Source organism: Perca flavescens, chromosome 18, assembly GCF_004354835.1.
Source record: "Perca flavescens isolate YP-PL-M2 chromosome 18, PFLA_1.0, whole genome shotgun sequence".
Classification (NCBI taxonomy): Eukaryota; Metazoa; Chordata; class Actinopteri; order Perciformes; family Percidae; genus Perca; species Perca flavescens.
In genome coordinates this window covers 5,971,100-5,993,192 of record NC_041348.1, presented here as the reverse complement: position 1 = coordinate 5,993,192, position 22,093 = coordinate 5,971,100, and the positions used below count along the sequence as shown (strand labels likewise).

Below are 22,093 nucleotides of genomic sequence, written 5' to 3'. Positions count from 1 at the left end.
GTGCATAAGCGCAAGCTTATCTGTCTTTTCTGCATATTGACACAGAGCGGAGCTCCGACCGACACACACACACACACACACACACACACACACACACACACACACGGAGAGGTACGGACGGAGTAAACTGTCTGCAGTTTTGTTGAAGTCACAGAGAGTCACGGTTGGTTTCAAGTGTGGTTACAGTTTTTTAAAACTTCACGCAGACAGCGTTTGCTGCGATGTGATATTAATGGCGAGCCGAAATCAGTCGCGGTGCTGCTGACGTTACACTTCCTCTTACAAGCAGCCACAACGGTGGTTTCTCTGCCCTGATGACTGACTGACAGGCTGAGCTTGCAAGGCAAGGCACTTTTATTAATGTTACTCTGAGTGAGAATTTTTTAATTTTGATAACTGTTTTGATTCAAAATTAAGGTGGAAAATAAAAGCTTTGTGTTTAATGTATTTTTGTTGATGTTGAAATGGATTTTAAAACATATGGTATCGAAAAATGTATCGTTAGGAATCGGTATCGAAACTGAGGTATCGAAATTGGCACCGGATCGAAAGATTCTGAACGATACCCAGCCCTAGTTGTATCTCTTTTTGGTGTTGTAATTTGTAGACGTCCCTAAGCACTTGTCTTACTGCCGGTAGCAGTAGCAGCAGCAACAGCAGAGAGCAGAAGCCAACAGGCAAGTGTTATTTACATAAACGTCTGGTGTACTTACAAACTTTCCAATCCATCGTTTTATGAGTGCATAACCTATTTGTACTAGTGTAGAAGTTTTGTATCATTTCGGGCATTATTAGTGGGGTAACTTATGAGATACAAACGTGGATCCATTAGCCCCTGCGCTAAGCTATTCAGCTGATAACGCTAACTCTCCCAGTGTTCGACCCAGGTGAAAAAAGCTTCTGGGGGGCTGTTTGGCTCGAGGTCATGGTGCAAAGGACCCTAGGGTGAAATTACTACGAACCACCACTTTAAGTTTGCTAACAACACAGCTGTGGTGGGCCTGATCACAGACAATGAACAGGCCTACTTAAAAGAAGTAGAGGCCCTGATCCGCTGGTGTCAGAACAACAACCTACTCCTGAATGTCAGAAAGACTAAAGAGATGATAGTGACTTTGAAAAGAATAAGGGAAATAACTATCTCCCCCCTTTTTTTCTTAAAATCTCTTTTTCAAGAGTGTCCTGGCCAAGATAGGCAGCAGTACAACCACACATACAGTACATACAAACACAAAATACACAAAAACACTAGAAATATAAAACAACTGAAACAGCAAGTCCTTCAAAGTCAACCACAATCCTAAACACATCAGGCAAAACATCGACAGCCAGATGTGGCCGCCTCCAAGTCAATCAACATCCTCTTAAAAGCGACCAATGAGACCAGCTCAATAAGTTTCATGGATTTCTGTAACTTGTTCCATGTAGAGGGAGCAGCAAACTTAAAGGCCTTTTTCCCCAGCTCAGTTCTAACCTTTGGAACAGACAGAGGGAAAAGATCCTGGTAACGAAGATTGTAAGTCCCGGTACAATTTACACTGATATAGGTCAGAAGGTAGGATGGAAGGAGACCTAAAATAGCCTTGTATATAAAGATATTCCAGTGTTGAAGTCTCCGTGTTGATAGAGAAGTCCATCCTACACGTTCATACAGTTCACAATGGTGAGTGAGGGCTTTCATACCAGTGATGAAACTCAGAGATCCATGGTATACAGTGTCCAGTGCATGTAAACTTTGAGATGAAGCATAGTCAAGTACAGACATAAAAGTGGCAGCGACCAGCCTCTTTCTAGATTCGAACGAAAGGCAGGATTTGATTCTGAAATAAAACCCTAGTTTAAGTTTTAATCTTTTTGCTAGCTGTGAATATGATAGGTAAAAGAAAGAGATTCATCAATTAAAATACCAAGATATCTGTACTTAGAAACACATTCAATTTTCGTACCTTGGGAAGTGAGGATTGAAGGCAGAGTTGATTTAGATTTTGAATTTAAAAAAAGCATGACTTTTTTTTTTTTTTTTTTTTTATCACAAAGATTGTGTTGAAGCGTGTTAAAAGCAAGTTGTAACTGGGAGAGGGCCTGGTCTGCGGTGGGTGCAGAGCAATACAGTACAGTGTCATCAGCATAAAAATGAAATTTTCAAAGTTATGATCAATGTTATTGATATAGAGGATGAATAGCAGTGGCCCCAAAACTGACCCCTGCGGCACGCCTTTTGTTATTTTGAGATAGCGAGAAGTGCTGCCCTCCGCCTGCACACACTGAGTTCTGTCTGTAAGGTAATTTTACAAACCAGCCGACAGTTTGTTCACAAAGCCCAGCCCTATACAGTCTCTGTTTAAGCACTATGTGGTCCACTGTATCAAATGCCTTTGAAAGGTCAATAAAAAGGGCTGCACAAAGCTGCTTATTGTTCATAGATTCAAAAAGTCATTTAAAACCTTAAGAGCTGCCAACGTTGTACTATGGCCTTTTCTAAAACCAGATTGGAAGTCAGATAACCCATTATAACTGTTAAAAAAGTTCTTTAACTGATCACTGATAAGAGATTCAAGAACCTTGACCAGGACAGACAGTTTATGGCTGTAGTTATTTAAGATTGTAGGGCAGGTGTCATCAACTAAATTTTTTCAAGGGCCAGAATTTTTCTAAGCAGACACTCTGGGGGCGGGAAGCTCAAATAAAGAAAATAAAATGAATTTATACCTATATTCTTGTTCTATTCTTGTTTGAAATTTTCACTTTCTTACTGAATTATTGCTATATATTTTTTACATGTATTAGTGTGAGCAAACTCCTAAAAAACATGGAAACTCCATAATGATAACTGGCTCTTTAACTAGAAAAAGATCTCAGACTAGGAGGCAGTTCAACTAGGAGTGATGGTTAAAGTCTGTGATTATGGAAACGTTGTAGTATGCAGCGTCCTGATTGGTGGAAAATGCTTGCAGAAAGAAACGGCTGTTGTCAGGTAAACATGTCACTGTCAAAGAGGCTGAAGCAAAAAGTTGACTGGAAAAGCCCAGCTTTAATGATGAACGGACTGATAAGCAGGCTATACACTCGTCATGCGTCATTTTCAATGAAAGATGCTGTTGCAAAATAATACAACCAGCATCAAGAATGAAGAACTCGAACATAACGATCGCGTCATTCACGTGCATTTTAAGTAGCCAGATGCATCTGTTTTGGTCTTATAATACCTCCATAGATTTACCGCTCTAGCGGAGAGTTAGGTTTGTTCAGCCAGCAATGAGGTTTACAAGAATTTGTCAAAATTTCCAGATTCCCGGCAAACTAAGATAAACACACTACAAACCGACAGCTTTTGTTTTAGCTGTTTGTAAAAATTTGCTATTTGCAGAGTAGAGCTGTGTTTGGGTAAAACAGCGCGGTGGACAAGAGTGGACTGAGCAGATTGAAATATTGCTTTCTACATGTTTATGCCGGTCTACACAGGTGAGTGCATTGATAAGTATTGCCTTTTTACGAAGGTTTAATTGTAGCCTATTTACAGAAAAGAGACTAGCGCGTGAGTTCATCTGCTTCAGCGGCCGTTGGTAATCCTCTTGTATCGTTCCCAGTCAGGTGCTGCGTGTTTTAACGCACACACATCTCGGCTCAGCTCTGTGTGGAGCTCGGGCATCGCTGTACAATCCCGGCATGTGAATAGAGATGCAAATACAGGGGGCTGGGTTTTTGCTCGAAATGATAAATAACAGAACGCATTTTTTCCTCTTTACATTTTGTGATTTCATGATTATTCTGTTGCCGTGCAGAGAGTGGTTCAATCAGTGTTCAAGGAAAAAGCCTAGGAGATTCATGAAAGATTAAGACTTTTATGAATCCCCCCACACACACACACACACACACATTTTATGATGAATAGTTGAAGGAGCTGATGGACATGTCACTGGAATTGTACCTTGTATGATTTAATGTGACAAATAAAATTGATTGATCATTGATTTTTACCTGCCTGTCATTTTTACACATTTAAGGTAGAACAGACCCTTCACAATGCCACTACAGTAGTAATGCTTTGGGTAGAATGGTTGTTAGCTGAGGTGCAGCATACCTCCATCCAGAGCCAGTTTTGCCCTCCACTCAACAGGAAGAAACTCTACATGCTCTGTGGTGCGATCGGAGAAGTGCTTCTCCTCCATCTTTCTGGCAGCATCTCTCATCCTGCACACCAGCCAAGACAAAAAACAATTAATACAAGAGTTATTCTGATTCCTTTTTCAATTTTCTGTGCTCTCATTGGGAACCTCTTGATATCTCACATGCTGGTGTTCCTGATAATGCGGCCTTGGTCCATCTTCTGGCCGATGCCATGCACCACAAAGACGATGTGTGTGGTTTCAGGTGGGGTGTCCTCAGGTGCTGCCTCTTCCACGTATCCCCGATGGAGACGTGTCCCGCTGCTGGAGGCTGAGTACATGAGAGGGAACATTACTACCTGGGGTGATGTGTTCCACAGCCTGTGCTTAGTCATTATCTGACACTGCCAACCAATAACAAGTAAACTAAAGTGGTCAAACCATGTTTTCTGGCAAAAAGGCAAACGTTAACCTTTTTTTTTAAACCCCCTCTACATCACCATATATTATGACCCTGATCTTGAGATGGGCCATGCAGATCGCAATGCACAGAACAGACACAAGTGTTTTTTGTCCAGGTTTGGAGATTGACTCTGAGATTTCTGCCAACGCAACATAATGGAGATGAATGGAATTAGTTTGTGCTGCTCACAGCATTAAAAAAATGTAAGATTAAATCGTTATCTTGTTGAAACAGTGTCCCTATAACTAGCCATGCTTACTGAAAAAAGCACTGTGTAAACAAACTTAAAGGCTGCACTGATGTGGGTGTTTTGTTTCACGGGTGAGACAATAAAATACTATCCATCAGGACTGGTTGTAGTAGTAAGATATATGAGAACAAAGGCTATCAGAAAAACAGATAAAGCATACTTTACCTACTTAAACAGAAGAATCCCTATTGACATTACAAAGTCATCTACTAGGAATGTACACTTGTACTATATTTATACTTGCATGTATTTGATTGACATATTGTGTGTTCAAATTTGTTTATTAGGATAAACCCCTTGAGATGTATCCCAACAAGTATCACAATCATTACATAACAACAGAGTGACAGGAAAAAAAAATAAACAAAATAAAAATAGAACTAAAAACAGGAATACAATTATCAATAACACAGCGTACATACAACGGTGAAAAACAAACAAAATAAACAAACAAAAAACAAAAAAAAAAAACACATGCATAAATTCATCAAAACATTACAACCACTAATAATAAATAAACAGTAAAGTGTGAGTCGATCACCGACTAAAATTGGGTATGAACATTATATATAAACAGTAGGTATAGGGAATGATGGCATTGTTGATAACAATGAGAGTCCATTTTAACGTGAGAAGACATGACATTCTTAAACATACCAAATATTGGGGCAGCCTCTAGCTCAGCCTCTAGTAAGAGCATTCGCCGCATGTTGGCCGAGTCCTGCAGGAGCGCAGGGTTAGAGTCCAACCTCCTGCCCTTTGCTGCGTGTCATTCCCCATCTCTCTCCCCCTTTCCTATCTATCCACTGTCCAATAAAGGGAGAAGCCCCAAAAAATTATCTATAAAAAAAACATGCCAAATATTAAAATTGATCTTATTTCAACAGGGAAATTATTCAGTGTGTCGATGTGCTGCAATAGCAGCAATCGGCACAATGACTATTGTTTCTCATACTTATTAATATTATTCCGCCTGTTTTTTGTCCCACTAAGGCTCACGATGCATTGCCAACACGCGCACACAAATGACATCATCGCGTTTGTAACGCTCGGGAATGGTGTGTTATGACTTTTCTAAGAGATTTGCCGCACGGTTTTCACGAAATCGGCAAAAAACGGCGCAAAATTGTCCCATAGACTTGAATGGGAAATGTTCGGCAAATTGCTTAACATCGCTCAAAACAACCCCCGTTTGGGACTATGCTGTATCGCCATACTTAAATGTAGAAAGAAAGTTAAAAGTTTAAACCGAAGACAAGATTTTGGCGTTTATTGGGCTGAATGGGCATTCGGATATCAAGCACGGTTTCTACGAAATCACAGTTTACGTATCGTCGTCTTTTCAGACTGTTTCAGATTTTCCAATGTGTGTGTATGTGGCCGGAATGTTGAGAGTTAGAGTGGGAGTCTGAGTGGGAAGCTGCAGTACGATTCTCGGAAATTTTTCCAAACAAATTGCTTTCCCTCCTACAGTTTTCCCTCTATCGTAGGAAATCTTGTGGCGGTCGCAGACATAACTATGGAATCCACCGGACGTAAACTTTTTGCTCTAGACACTCCAACTGCCAATAGAAACAGTGGAGTTGCAATACGATTCTCTGAAATGTTTTCCAAACAAATTGCTCTCTACCGTACAATTTTCACTCTACGTACATCATACTTGGTCAAAATGTAGGAAATCTTGTCCCAGTCGCAGACATGTGACTATGGAATACATAGGACCTAAACTTTTTGTTATTTTGAAACCAACTGCCGATAGAAACTGTAAAAAAAAAATGAAGCTGCAGTACTTCTTCAGACCGGTTGAGATTTCCAATGTGTGTGTATGGGGAGAGAATGTTGAGAGCTAGAGGGTGAAGCTGCATTATGATTCCAAACAACTTGCTCTCTCCCGTACAGTTTTCACTCTTCATACATCATTGTTGGTCAAAATGTAGGACATTTTAATTATCATTACATGGATATGTTTGACCCATGGAAGACACTGTCTCCCCCTCCCTACCCCCGCACTGTGGAAATCATCATAGCAACAACTTCTGACACACACATATCCTATCATGGAGACTTCTGGAAGGAAGGAAGGAAGGAAGGAAGGGAGGGAGGAAGGAAGGGAGAGAGGGAGGGAGAGAGGGAGGGAGGAAGGAAGAGAGGGAGAGAAGAAGGGAGGAAGGGAAGGAGGGAGAGAGAGGGAGGGATAGAGAGGGAGGGAAAGAGGGAGACAGAGAGAGGGAAGAAGGGAGGGAGAGAGAGGGAGGGAGAGGGAGGGATAGAGGGAGCGAGAGGGAAGGAGAGAGAGGGAGAGAGAAGGAGGGAGGGAGAGGTTGAGGGAGAGAGAGGGAGGGAAAGAGGGAGGGACACACACACACACACACACACACACACACACACACACATACACATACACATACAAACACACCCCCCCCACACACACACACACACCCATACACACACACACTCACACACATTCTCTCTCACACACACACACACACACACACACACACACACACACACACACGCATACACAGACACACACACACTCACACATACATATACACACAAACACACACACACAAACACAAGTGGGTTTACGATGCTAAAATGACTGTTTATTTACATCGAGTGTGGTGGGTTTAGTGACAATAGCCTTTTTTAACAGTGAAGTGTTATTTGTCAGCTAACATGATGTAATGATGGACTAACTGACCAACTGACTTACTCCTAACTGACTTCAAGCCTCAAAACCAACAGCTGTTTTCCACCAGACTCCATGTAAATAAACATTTACGCATCGTAAAACACACTACATTAAAAGTCAACAGAAACCAAAAAAAGCTATGAAAAGCCGTTTTTGGTCTTCTCTACACTTTTCCAACCATCACAACTCTAGTGTTGGTTGAAATAAACACATATGGTTTACCGATTTACATGTGAAAATATGTTTCTATACTCGCTAAAAGTACTGTTTTTTGAATGGAGTCTGGTGGGTTTAGCACTAGATACTTCATAGCTGTTTCTGGTAAACAGAAAGGTCTTAAATAGGTTTTAAAAAGGTATATCTCTAAAAAGTTAAGACAACTAACACTTCACCATTGAAACAACATTGGATGTATTTAAAATGTAAGCAAATTATATATATATATATTGTATTGCTGAGGCTTATTTTGCTAAACCCACCAGACTCCATGTAAATAATCAGTACTTTAAGCATCGTAAACTACACTACATTAAAAGTCGACAGAAACAAAATAAGACTATGAAAAGCCGTTTTTGGTCTTCTCTACACTTTTCCCACCATCACAACTCTAGTGTTGGTTGAAATAAACACATAGTTTACCGATTTACATGTGAAAATATATGTTGTCTCTATACTCGCTAAAAGTACTGTTTTTTAAATGGAGTCTGGTGGGTTTAGCGCTAGCTACTTCATAGCTGTTTCTGGTAAACAGAAAGGTCTTTAGTATATCTCTAAAAGGTTAAGAAAATTAACACTTCACCATTAAAACTACACTGTATGTATTTCAAATTTAAGCAAATTATATATATATATATTGAATTGCTGAGGCTTGTGTCACTAAACCCACCAGACTACATGTAAATAATCAGAACTTTAAGCATCCTGAACCCACCAGACTCTCTCTCTCTCTCTCTCTCTCTCTCTCTCTCTCTCTTTCAGTGACAGTGTGATCTATGTATCTACTTAGCTAGTGTTATTCGGATGTGTACCAAGTAGTAGTGATGTGCGATACCACTTAATTCCTATTCGATCCGATACCAAGTAATACCCAGGCTGGTATTGCAGATACCGATACCAATACCAATACTTTTTACGTATTTTATTTGTAGTGTGATATGACAACTAGTTTAAAGTAAAGTAAAAAAGTAGGCTGTAGGCTTACCATTTCCAAAGTAGGCTATAACTGCATAATGACAAGACAATAAACTACTCTCATATTATTTAATTATAAAGAAAATCTCAGAGACGTCACTGCTGTCTTTACAGCAAAAATACAGCCAGACATGACTCCTTTTGCGGTCAGCCATAGTCACTCTGCAGTCTGCAGTCTTCGTAGTGGGAAATTAAAGAAGGGCTGTTGCAGCGGCCGGCTCCGTCACAGAGCCGCAGTGCACACACAACTGACCGGCGGAAGGAGAAGTAGTTCCTTCCCCTAACAGGATATAATTAGACTTTTCAGGTGACAACAAGTTACTTATGATAACATAAACACTCACTCCAAATTACTGAGTTTAAATATCGATCTTTTTATATTAGAATCGATACTAGAGCAGGAGACGTTGGGATCGTAAATATCGATACTTTAGTATCGATCCGCACATCACTACCAAGTAGTAGGCACACTGTCAAAATTTCTTCCGGAATTTTCTAGTTCCAATCTGCTGCTTTCTTTTGCCAATTGTTTTCTTAACACAAGGGACAGAGAAGTAGAGTTGAGCATAGTGCCAAACTTATCTATTATATGCTGTGTTAAGTAGAACAAGGTCTGATTTAAATTCATTTAAATCACAATAGTCCAGAATCGTAAGTATAAGTTGAGAGGCAAGATTCATATGAACACTGCGCGTAAAGCATTTCGAGATCGATGTAAAACATTGATTCCAAAGTTCACTTTACGTAACACTTGCTCAATGTGTAATTTGAATGAGAGTTCAGAATCAAGCCATAAACCAAGATATTTAAAGGTCCAATATGTAATATTTATACTGTAATAAATCCAAAAATGACACCAATGCCTCATCAGATATTAAGGAAACATGTTAAACTGAAATACTATCTTTTCTGACAACAATGCTAATTTCAGTATTTTTTCTTTTTGAAATTTAAATTCCGTGACGGAATTTATGTTTATGTTTTGGTCTGTGTGTTGTTATCAACGGCCCAGTTTGACAGGCAGGCCGGGTTGCCAGATATACCTGTAAAAACGTAAACCCAGCACGCTACAGCTGTAACGGTAGAACAGCCATGAAAGCAGCAAACAAACGTACAGGATCAACGGAGATAGATTCTACCTGACATAAAAAAAAGAAAACAGCATGTTTCTAACAGTTGCGTGACCAGAGACGTAACAACCCCCTGGTAAATATTGGAGATGTATTTGAAAGATGGAGACAGCTTAGAGCCCAAAAGGACGCAGAGTTGGCTTATTTTCTCCTGAACAGGTAAGCATTAGCTTCATGCTAATTTATCACAGCTACTAAGGACGGGCATTTTTTGTCATTTCAACATTTGTGTACTCACATTGATTTATATAGCTAGAGTACCCGAGTTGGTTACTCGCAAAAACAATTGAGACGTAGCCAGTAAAGTGATCCCGACTGGTCCTCGCTAACGCCGCCATGCTAACCATGCTAACTGTTGTCATGGCTGTTTACAGCGTGTAGCCTCTTCAGCGGCCGGAGCCAACAACGGTGAGTTATTTTAAGCCACGAGAGGGGGGCTGTAAATCGGAAAGAGAGGACTGTGAGTTTGCAGTGTGTTTAGCGATTGTTGCCGTAATTCTAAGCCATTGAAGTGTGTCGGCAAGGTAGTGGTATTTTTAGCGTTTCGTATTGTAATTCTAAGCTGAGGAAGTGTGCCTGACAGGCGTGTGGAGAGGACAGTGAGGTTGTTGTGTTTTTAGCGGTTCATACTGTAATTTTAAGCCGAAAAAGTGTGTCTGTCAGTTGGTTACAGAGCTCCGTCCGCGTGAGCATGGGCTTTTATGACTGTCAATATAGCCAGCATCTAACGTTAGCTTGTGCTGTGGAGTAATGTCTGGCTATGTGAGACTAGCATCTAACTTTAGCTGCTGTGCTGTGGAGTAATGTCTGGCTATGTGAGACTAGCATCTACCGTTAGCTACTCCGCTGTGCTGTGGAGTAATGTCTGGCTATGTGAGACAAGCGTCTAGCAACATTGTTGTGAATGCTGCGGTCTCAGCCTGGCAACCCCCGTGAACTTTGAGTCTGGGCAGGAGGGGGTGGGGGAAACGACTCTCCAGTATTTTGAACTGGTAGTGCAGTAACTATTTTAACCGCTAGCTGCCAGTATTACACACAATATTACATATTGCACCTTTAATCTTATCAACTTTATGCAGAGGAGTGCCATCATCACAGGTTATAACACAGGAACCAGGTTTGGATTTGAGTTTCTGTCTGGTACCAAAGATAATACAGACTTTGTTTTGTTTAAAAATAATTTATGTAAAAGCCAATCTTGTAAGATATTGAAGTTAGACTGAAGAGAAGCTTGAATTTGTGTTGTGTTCAACTTTATGCTGATGACACTGTCATATGCAAACCTGATCTAACAGTTATTGAAAATTGATGGTAAATTATTTACATAGAGAAAAGTAGTGTTCCCAATGTTGAGCCTGTGGCACACCTCTTTGTTGAACCAAAAGATCGGCTTTACTTCCATGTAGAACAACAGATTGTTTTCTATTATGCAAATATGAATTGAACCACAATACTGCATTTTCAGAGAGGCCAATATCATGGAGCTTATCTAAAAGCAGATAGCGATCAACAAAATCAAAGGCTTTAGTTAAATCAATAAAGATGGCACCTGTGAGTTCACCATTATCTACAGCACAGTTAACATCATTGGTAAATTTAAGTAGGGCAGTAGTTGTGGAGTGATTAGACCTGAAGCCAGATTGAAATGGTGATAGGATATTCTTGGTACTAAGATAATGTAAAAGTTGATTGTTAATAAATTTTTCAAAGACTTAGCAATACAACATATAACGGAGGTCTTTAATTGTTTGGATCAAGTACATCTCCAGATTTATCGAGTGGAGTGATGTGTGTACATTTCCAGATAGCTGGTAGCTCACATGTGACAAAGAAAGATTGAATAAATCAGCGTGGATACATAAGAATATGGGAAGCTGGTTTAATAAACCTGTTTTCTATTCCATCAAGTCCAGCACCACTATAAACATTTAGTTCATTAATAGCATTCTGAACTTCAGCTGATAAAATTTTCCTAAACGAAAAGGAACTACAGCAAGGTGAAATATTACTAAAGAAACTAGTAGACAAGTGAGAGTTAGGTAATAAGGTACCAACGGAGGAGAAATGATAATTGAATGCATGGGAATGTTTGCAGTCAATGTTTATCTGATATTTTAATAATGGTTTTGATTTTTTTCCAGAATTGTTTAGGATTCTTAAAATCACTAGTGAGACAGGCCCTCATTTATGAAACGTGCGTATGACCTAAAACAGGCGTAGGACGGGCGTATGCCGATTCCTACGCAAAGCTCGGCATTTATCAATTTGAACGTGAGCATAGGCTGTCATCAGTTGATCACTTATCAGCAATGGCAGATCTGGCTCTTTTAGAAGACCTCTATGCGCCGGTACAACAGTGCACACGTACATGCACGTGCTACGGTGGAGATCTCCATTGGATTGTTTAAGGGCAGATGGCTTGCATCAGCGGGGGGGACCCTATACACGGCAGAAAAAGTCTGCAACATTGTTTTAGCCTGTGGGGTTCAGCACAACATCTCGCAGGAAAACTGGGTGCCATAAATGTACTGATGGAGCCAGATGACCAGATGCCCAGAGAGCAGTGTCCAGCACAGCCCCAACTGGGGGCTTTACGAAGGAGACAGGATATTATTCCTCGCTTTTTAGCCTATAGTATTATGTTTGGCAATGATATTCAATACAGGAAACATGACAATGCACAACCTTTTTATTTATTCTTCAGGTTTTAATTTCTCTGTCGTGAACGATTTATTTGCCATTGACCGAGTTATTTCGGCTTGTTTTTCCAGCCTCTCTGCTGTCAGGAGACAGGGTCGGGGTAGTGGTCCAGCGCGGGGGTGGAGGACACGCACTCTCCCTCAGCTGTTGCCTCGTTCTGGCCTAAGAGATTGCAATAGAAGCCCGAATATTACTATTAGGACTATAGAAAATGTGTCAAGGATATAAATTAAATAGGCTAATCTTCAGCTGGAGTCCAATTTACTACGGCAACACTGTTGACCGCATCAGTGATCTTTTTTCATTCCCCGTTCTTTCTACAGCCTTTAATACCAGTTTTCAGGCTGCCAAAAAGTACACACGTTAGTGCAAATGAACCTGAGATATCAGGGTTTCAATCTCCACCTCTGAAAAGTGCCGCTTCTCAGCTGGATTACGTCTTGCCATGTTGTAAATTGCAGGGGCGAGGCCTCAAAACCGAGAATATATTGGGGCGTGATATTTAAATTACCATCGTTTCCAGCCGCTGCATTTATCAATGTATGACCATTCTTACGCTCTGATTGGTGTGAAACGAACGTTTCATGAATCACACGTGAAGCCTGTTGTAAGATGATTTCTGCGCTCATATCTGCGCTGGTTTCTACATTAGGTTGATAAATGAGGGCCTCCGTCTCTATAATAGTTTGATTTTGCAATCCAGGTTTTTGTCTTGCTCATATTTCTCAATTGCCTGTATATTCTAATTTTGATTTTCAAAATATATAAATACATTTTATAATAATTTTAATATATAAACTTTTGATATTGATTGGGAAAATATACAGGCAGTTTATTTTCCCAATCAATATCAAAAGTTTATATATTAAAATTATTATAAAATGTATTTATATATTTTGAAAATCAAAATCAGAATATACAGGCAAAACTGCCTGTATATTTTCCCAATCAAAAAGGACAATGTTTACCCTTGATCTTAGTAGTTTTCCAAGGAGCAACATCATTAAACTCAGAATACAGATAATAATAGCATATCAAATCATTAATAAATAAATCTAAATTTCAATTTCCTATAGTGTCTGATTTTGATTAGTCTTGGAGGCAATTTAATTAGTTTCCATACACAGTAAACAACTGAGGGATCAATAAAGCAGTCAGACATAATGCCAGACCTTATGATTCTATTCGCGTGTGAAATTGTCATTGCAAGAGGATGCATAATTTGATCCAGAGCTGAACATAGCCTTGCTTTGTTTTTAACAATCCACAGGACATGTTGTCAACAGTTTTACGAAGATTAACGAGCACACTACAAATAGCATATTTTTTAGTATTTTGATGATACAAATTTTTGATGATTTGATGATATTTTTTTTTTTTTTTTTTTTTTACTTTATCAGGGAGGTCATACATAGTTCAAGATTTAAAAGACAATTAGGTACATACAATTCTTCCAATGTAGATACACTATGAGTACGTACTGATACAATATCACTCAGACAATTGCATCAAGCGAGTCAAAAAAGCTTTCCTTGCATCTACTGTTCTCCTTTTTTTTTTACCTTAATTAACTATAAACATCTGAACAAAAATTGCACACACAATTTATTCACGAAAATCTACACAACACGGTCTCCTCAGTAGGTCAGTTAAATGGCAATTTAGCAAGGTCATTAAAGCAGGTCTGGTCACTGTGGGCTAATGTACCTGACCCATTTTTACCATGATACATTATGATGATCTGATTGCATTTTTATAGAAAATGTTAGTCTCTCCATAATGTAAATTGAATGAATATTTTTTTAACCAATCGTCTAATGTTGGAGCATCTGGATGCAACCAATTCCTAGTCAGGGCTTTCTTCCCTCCGATAAGTAATTTTCTCACTAAATACTTGTCCACTGGAGATTGAATATGCAATGCTATAGTGCCGAAATATATTGTCAGAACATCAAATAGAATGGTGATTTAAAATAGATTTCCGGACCTTATGGATTTCACGCCAGAAAGATGTAATTTTTGAGAAATCAGCGGCAGCCTCATCGGACGAAGACTCGGAGGACAAAGACAAAGGAGTCTACGCAGGAGTCTTCGCGGGAGGCTAAGTGGGAAGTTAAGTAGGCTGATACCTCATATCCCACTTACATTGCTTGGTGTCTTTATCCGGAAATGTGCTGGTTCTCTATTCCTGTCCTCGTGTCATCTCGGAGATACTACAAACCAAGCATTAGCTCGCAAGACTTCCGCAACCCCACCACTCTTACCTATCCCACCCGTTCCACACACACACAACACCTTGTTGCAGGTGGCCTGTGGAACTGCCAGTCTGCCACTCGCAAGACTGAGTTCATCTCTGGCTTTGCAACCCTGCAATCCCTTGACTTCCTTGCTCTCACAGAGACCTGGATTACACCAACCAACACATCCACCCCTGCTGCTCTCTCTTCTGCCTACTCTTTCACCCACACCCAGACCCACTGGGAGAGGTGGAGGTACAGGCCTACTCATTAACCCCAAGTGGAGATTTTCTCTCTACCAACTGCCAGAGTTCCCTCCTCTCTCTTTTGAACTTCATGCTGTCACCATTACTCATCCGGTACAACTAGTCATCATTGTTATCTACCGCCCACCAGGTCCTCTGGGGGAGTTTTTGGAGGAGCTGGATGTCCTTCTTTCAAACATCCTTGAAACTGGTCCTCCGCTGGTACTTCTGGGAGACTTCAACATCCAGACAGAGAAGTCAGCTGCCTTTCTTCACCTTCTCTCTTCTTTTGCCCTCTCACTCTCTCCTTCACCACCCACTCACAAAGCTGGTAACCACCTAGATCTCATATTCACTAGAAACTGCTCGACATCCAACCTCACTGTTACTCCACTCCATATCTCAGACCATTTCTTCATCTCATACTCTCTCCCACTCTCCCAAGCTCACAACCATATCTCAAGAGACACCGTACCTGTCCGCTGTAATATTCGTTCACTCTCTCCTTCTTCTCTGGCGGCATGTGCTCTATCTACCCTCCCTCCATCTGACTCTTTCTTACTCATGCCTCCCAACGCTGCCGCAGACACTCTACTCTCTACTCTATCCTCCTCTTTCGACTCTCTCTGCCCTCTTACTTCACGACCGGCTCATAAGTCCTCCCCAGCTCCGTGGTTATCTGACTCGGTACGTGCTGAAAGATCAACTATACGGGCAGCATAAAGGAAATGGCGTAAATCTAAACACCCAGATGATCTGCTTACTTATCAGTCTCTTCTTTCCTCCTTCGCTGCCTCTATTTCTGCAGCAAAAAGCTCCTTTTATCAAACCAAAATTGAATCCTCTTACTCAAACCCCAAAAAACTTTTCTCCATCTTCTCTAACCTGCTAGATTCCCCCAGTCCACCTCCTTCCTCCTCCCTTCTACCAATCCACTTTGTCAACTACTTTGTAAAAAAGATAGATGACATACGCTCTTCAGTCTCCACCACACCTTCTGAAATCACCTTACCATCCATCACATCTAGTACTCTTTCCTCTATCACCCCTCTATCTCCAAATCAAATTCTTACTTTGATTACCTCTGCCCGCCCAACCACCTGCCCCCTGGATCCTATCCTTTCTCACCTTCTCCAATCCATTGCTCCTGACCTTCTTCCTTTCCTCACCCATCTCATTAACATCTCCTTGTCAACTGGCTGTTTCCCCACTGCCCTCAAAGAGGCAAGAGTGACCCCACTACTCAAAAAACCAACACTCGACTCGTCTGATGTAAATAACTATAGACCCGTCTCTCTTCTTCCCTTTCTATCTAAAACTCTTGAGCGTGCCATTTATAATCAACTCTCTACTTATCTCAACCAGAACAACCTTCTCAATCCCCACCAGTCTGGCTTCAAGGCTGGTCACTCAACAGAAACCGCCCTCCTTGCTGTCACTGAGCAGCTTCACATCGCTAAAACAACCTCTCTCTCTTCCATCATCATCCTTCTGGACCTTTCTGCTGCCTTCGACACAGTGAACCACCAGATCCTCATTTCGACACTCCAGAATCTGGGTGTCTCAGGCTCTGCGCTCTCATTGCTCACATCTTACCTGTCAGACCGAACCTACCGGCTCAGAGCCTTGTCCACTCAAAACTGGGGTTCCTCAGGGATCAGTCCTGGGTCCCCTGATGACACCCAACTAATTCTTTCCTTTCCTGAGTCTGACACTCAAGTAGCAGCACGTATCTCGGCCTGTCTAACTGACATCTCTTCTTGGATGTCCACTAACCATCTGCAATTCAACCTTGACAAGACTGAGCTCCTTTTCCTTCCAGGGAAGGGCTCTCCTACCCAAGACCTGACTATAACAATCGACAACTCTGTGGTAGTCCCCACCCAGACTGCTAGAAACCTGGGTGTGACACTTGACGACCAACTCTCCTTCACTGCCAACATTGCTGCAACCACCCGATCGTGCAGATACATGCTGCATAACATCAGAAGGATACGTCCCCTTCTAACGCAGAAGGCGGCTCAGGTTCTGGTTCAGGCTCTAGTCATCTCACGTCTAGACTACTGCAACTCCCTCCTGATTGGCATGCCTGCATGTGCCATCCGACCCCTGCAGCTCATTCAGAACGCAGCAGCCCGACTTGTCTTCAACCTCCCCAAATTCTCTCACACTACACCGCTCCTCAGCTCTCTTCACTGGTTACCAGTGGCTGCCCACATCCGCTTCAAGACACTAGTATTTACATACAGGGCCACGAACGGATCAGCCCCAGCTTACATCCAGGACATGGTCAAACCATATACCCCAACCCGCTCACTTCGCTCTGCATCAGCCAAACTGCTTGCTGCCCCCTCACAGCGAGGGAGAACTAATCACTCAACCAAATCCCGACTGTTCACTGTCCTGGCTCCTAAATGGTGGAACGAGCTCCCCATCGACATCAGGATGGCTGAAAGCCTCCCCATCTTCCGCCAAAGGCTAAAAACACATCTCTTCCGACTACACCTTGGATAATATATAAAAAAAAAACTCTTGAACCTGCACTTTTATACGTTTCTTTGTAGCTTTGCTTATTTAAAGCTAATGTACTTGCACTTACTACTTGTTGTCTAGAGTTTGGACCTTCTCAGTTGAATGCACTTAATTGTAAGTCGCTTTGGATAAAAGCGTCAGCTAAATGATATGTAATGTAATGTAAAAATCCTAAAATATATGATAATTGTTAGCTACATTTGAACCACATAACCTCCAACAGTTCATACCATACCATAATGCCTTCTCTGGGCAGGGGTAATGAAGAATTTCATGATACTTTTCCACCCAAATTCTGTCCAGCTGTGTTGGGCTGTGGTTTCCCACAGCAATTTACAAATATTTCCCCATTCATCTTTAGATACAAATAACAATTCCTCCATTTCCTTCCCATTTATGTTTAAGATGATGGCTGTTTGAGTTCAAAAGGTCTTTAAGATGTTTATATATTGTAGATATTAGGCTTTTTCCACTCACATGTGGTGGAATTTCCAGAAACACCAGGTTGTGCCAAAAGGGAAAGCATAGACAGCATCACGCCATTCATAAGTCACAGGTCAGAGACCGAGAGTATTCGGCCAGTCTGTAAAAACCAAACCTCTTCATGCATAAATTTGTTTGTGTCTCTACGGATTCAGGGAATCAGGCACCTGCATGATATGTGAATGTTTCGTTTTTCGTTTCATTCCTTTTGGAGGTCGGTGGAAACCGGGTAAAGGGGCCTGACACACTGTAGCATACTTCCCAGAAAGAGAGATAGGCTCAACTATTAAATTGTGTTAAGCATCTATGTTTAGGGTGCCCGCAATATCTTTGTTTACATTGAAGTTTCAGCTAAACTTAAAGCCTCAAGCATGAGTTTAAATACAACCTGCAGGAAGACAGGAACTTCAGAAGTTGGGATGGCACCCACACTGTACTGTGTGATCGTAATTTCTCCTCCATTAAGTGTTCATTAAAGGCTCCTTTGTAATTCCTCAAGGTCTCCTGAACCTGTATGTGAAATGAGTTGTTCTGCTCCTGAGAACGAAGGTCCAAGCACCCAGTGTGCCCGTTCCGGTGGGCACAGGGATAATTTATGTTTCAGCAGCTCTTCAACAAAATGCATCAAGGATGGAGACTCATTTTCAGACCCCTCCGCAACAGAGTAGATCCTAATGTTATTTGTTTTTTTAACATACAGTACCTTTAAGGTTATTCTGGAGATTATTCTAGACAGTATTTGTTATTGTTTTGGATTGTTGAAATGATAGTAAACATATTATATATGCATTTCTCTAGTTTTTTATTGAAATTTTAGCCGTTCAAGTCCAATGAATAGCTTGAAATGGTACAAAGGTTAAGTGGTGAACTGCCTGAGGTTAAAAAAAAGTAAGGTTACCCAAAACTGAAAAATAATGCACATTTCAGAATTTTACAAAAAGGCCTTTTTCAGGGAACAAGAAATGGGTTAACAACGTAAAGCTGTTCTGCAGCAATGGAGGTTGATCAAGCTTTGAAAGTTGGTGCTACCAATTCCCACAGGTGTTCCAACTTGTCTGGGTTACTTACAACCCCCTCTGTTTGTATAAAAGTATTGTTGGAACACACTGTGGTACCATACCCTCGTGAGCATTATATGAACAGTATTGTACTGCAGAAAGTAGTGTGTTGCCAGAAAAATGGCGGGAAAAAGGCAATTAACAATGGAAGAGAGACAGACCATCATAACACTTAAGAATGTTGGTCTTTCCTACAGAGAAATTGCGAAGAAAGTCAAGGTGTCAGTGAGTACAGTATTCTTCACCATCAAAAGGCACTTTGAAACTGGAGGGAACTCTTACAGGAAGAGGTCTGGCAGACCCAAAGCCACAACAGAATCAGAAGACAAGTTTCTGAGAGTCAACAGCTTGCGTGATAGGCGGCTCACAGGACAACAGCTTAAAGCACAGCTTAATAGTGGTCGTAATAAGCAAGTTTCAGTTTCAACTGTAAAGAGAAGACTTGGAGCTGCAGGTTTGATAGGTCGAGTTGCAGCATGAAAGCCATTGCTAAGACGTCTGGGCCAAGAAACATCGTCAATGGACTACACTGCCCTACAAAGGCAAAAGACCTTAACTCGCCAGAGTGTGAAACTGAGAAAAATTACTTTAAAGTTATCTTAATGTCCTGACAATTGGGTTATAGGTATAATATTGTAATTTTCACATTTTGTAGTGTATAACTGTATTAATCTATCTACAAAAAAAATTTGAACTCAAATTTGACCTTTGACCCTTTTTCAGAAGTTACTGTATTCTGCCTTAGCATTGCCCACAAAATGACAGTCGGTCATACCAAGGCAAAACACCTTAACTTCTATTTTATAGCACAATGGTATGATAACAAATGATATTTTTTACTTCATATGTAAGCAATATTAATCCTATTGGACTCACTATGGTAAAAATGGCTTCACATTTATCAACATCATATGAAAATGATATATCAATATGTTTTTTCTGTATTTCATACTCATACTACCACAAAGGCAGTCGCATGATTGATTCACACACTCTGACAGATGTCAGAATTAAGCATGAAGTGTTTTGATGTTTTAATGCATATAAAGCATGTTCTTCTGTTTGGATATGAGGCACTAATTTAGACCCACTGAAAGAATGAAGACTTGAACATAAAGATGCTGTCATTCACGTACATATTAAGTAGCCACGTTGGTTTGTTTTGATCTTATAATACATTCATAGATGCTCTGCAGAGAGCATGGTTAGTTTAGCCAGCAGTTAATTTCACAAGACTTTGTCCACATTTCAAGATTTGTGGCAAACTAAGATAAACAGTTAGACTACAAACAGTCAGCTTTTGTTTTAGCTTTTTGTCAAAATTCGCTATTTAGAGTAGAGTAGATGTAGCTGTGTTTGTGTAAACAGAGCGGTGGACAAGAGTGGACTGCGCCCAGCCAGAGATTGAAATATATCGCTTCCTACATGTGTATGCCTGTAGACAGGTGAGTGGGTATTGATAAGCATTTACTTTTAGGTTTTATTGTAGCCTACTTACAGTAACGAGCGTAGCGGTATTTTTCCCAGTCAGGTACATGTGCTGCGCGTCAGCGTCGTCCTCTGCTGCCTGTGTGTGTGTGTGTGTGTGTGTGTGTGTGTGTGTGTGTGTGTGTGTGTGTGTGTGTGTGTGTGTGTGTGTGTCGCGGGCAGCGCATTTACGGAGTACCGTAACTCAATTTGAGCATTCTGAAGCGCCATGAAACTAAGACAAAGAACCGTAACTGATGTTACGGTATTCTGCCTTGGCTTCTGTATGGCTTTTGAAGTTACGGCAAAGAAAACACACAATTTTCTCCCCAAAACAATAAAATTGACTCAAGATATTTGTCCACATGATAAAGCAGATCTTTAATATTCCAAAAATGACAATAACAAATTTTCGACCAAAATTGAGTTACGGTCTTTTGGCTTTGCACGGCAGTACTGAAGACTGGAAGAAGGTGCTGATGAATCAAAATATGAACTCTTCGGTTCATCATGCAGGATTTTTGTACGCCATCGAGTAGGCGAAAGGATGGTTCCTCAGTGTGTGACATCAACTGTCAAATATGGAGGAGGAAGCATGATGGTCTGGGGCTGTTTTGCTGGATCCAAGGTCGGTGATTTGTACAGAGTGAAAGGCACCCTGAACCAAAACGGCTACTACAGCATTTTGCAGCGCCATGCAGTACCCTCTGGTATGCGCCTAGTTGGTCAGGGGTTCATCCTACAGCAAGATAATGACCCAAAACATAAGTCCAAGCTATACCAGAACTACCTTAGAAAAAAAGAACAAGATGGTAAGCTTAAAAACATGGAGTGGCCAGCACAGTCACCAGACTTAAACCCCATTGAGCTGGTTTGGGATGACCTGGACTGAAAAGTGAAAGCAAAGCAACCTACAAGTGCCACACATTTCTGGGAACTTCTGCAACAGAGTTGGGAAGAACTTTCTGAAGAATATTTGATTTCCATTGTAGAAAGAATGCCACGAGTGCGTTCAGCAGCTATAAATTGATTTCATGATTTCTTTTTTAACTTTAATTGTTCATTTATTCTATTCTTTCATTTCAGAGTACAATAAGACATTGAACTGCATGAATTTCAATAAAAACCTGGAAAAATTGGGGTGTTCTAAAACGTTTGACCAGTAGTGTGTATATTTATATATATATATATATATATATATATATATATATATATTAACTGAAAGTTAACTATGGACAATCATGCGATTAATCGCAATTAAATATTTTAATCAAGTGACAGCCATAATTTTACATATACCTTTAGAGAAGCCCAGTTTCTGAGTGACAGTACGTGCGATCTTGGAGGTGGTGGCGTCACTGTACAGGTACACCTCGTCCACACTGTGCCAATCCACATGACTCCTGCTCAGCTTCAGACTGTGGATGGCTGGGAGACATTTGTGTGATTAGCAGCAAGTGACACACTTCATCAAGCATAATTAATTTACCATTCATGAGGGTGTGTAGAATGTGTGTGTATGTGTGTAAAACTCCA

The 22,093-nt window shown here is 40.8% G+C and overlaps 1 protein-coding gene across 1 annotated transcript in view; it reads right to left on the bottom strand.

Annotated features, from left to right (window-relative positions):
• ddhd1b (DDHD domain containing 1b) overlaps positions 1-22,093 on the bottom strand; it is a 78,206-nt gene that overhangs the window by 53,082 nt on the left and 3,031 nt on the right. The window contains exons 3-5 of the mRNA XM_028604885.1: positions 21,857-21,985; positions 4,290-4,437; positions 4,082-4,191 (exon numbers count right to left, since the gene is read on the bottom strand). Coding sequence (XP_028460686.1) covers positions 4,082-4,191; positions 4,290-4,437; positions 21,857-21,985 — 387 coding nt within the window. The remainder of the gene's footprint in view (positions 1-4,081; positions 4,192-4,289; positions 4,438-21,856; positions 21,986-22,093) is intronic.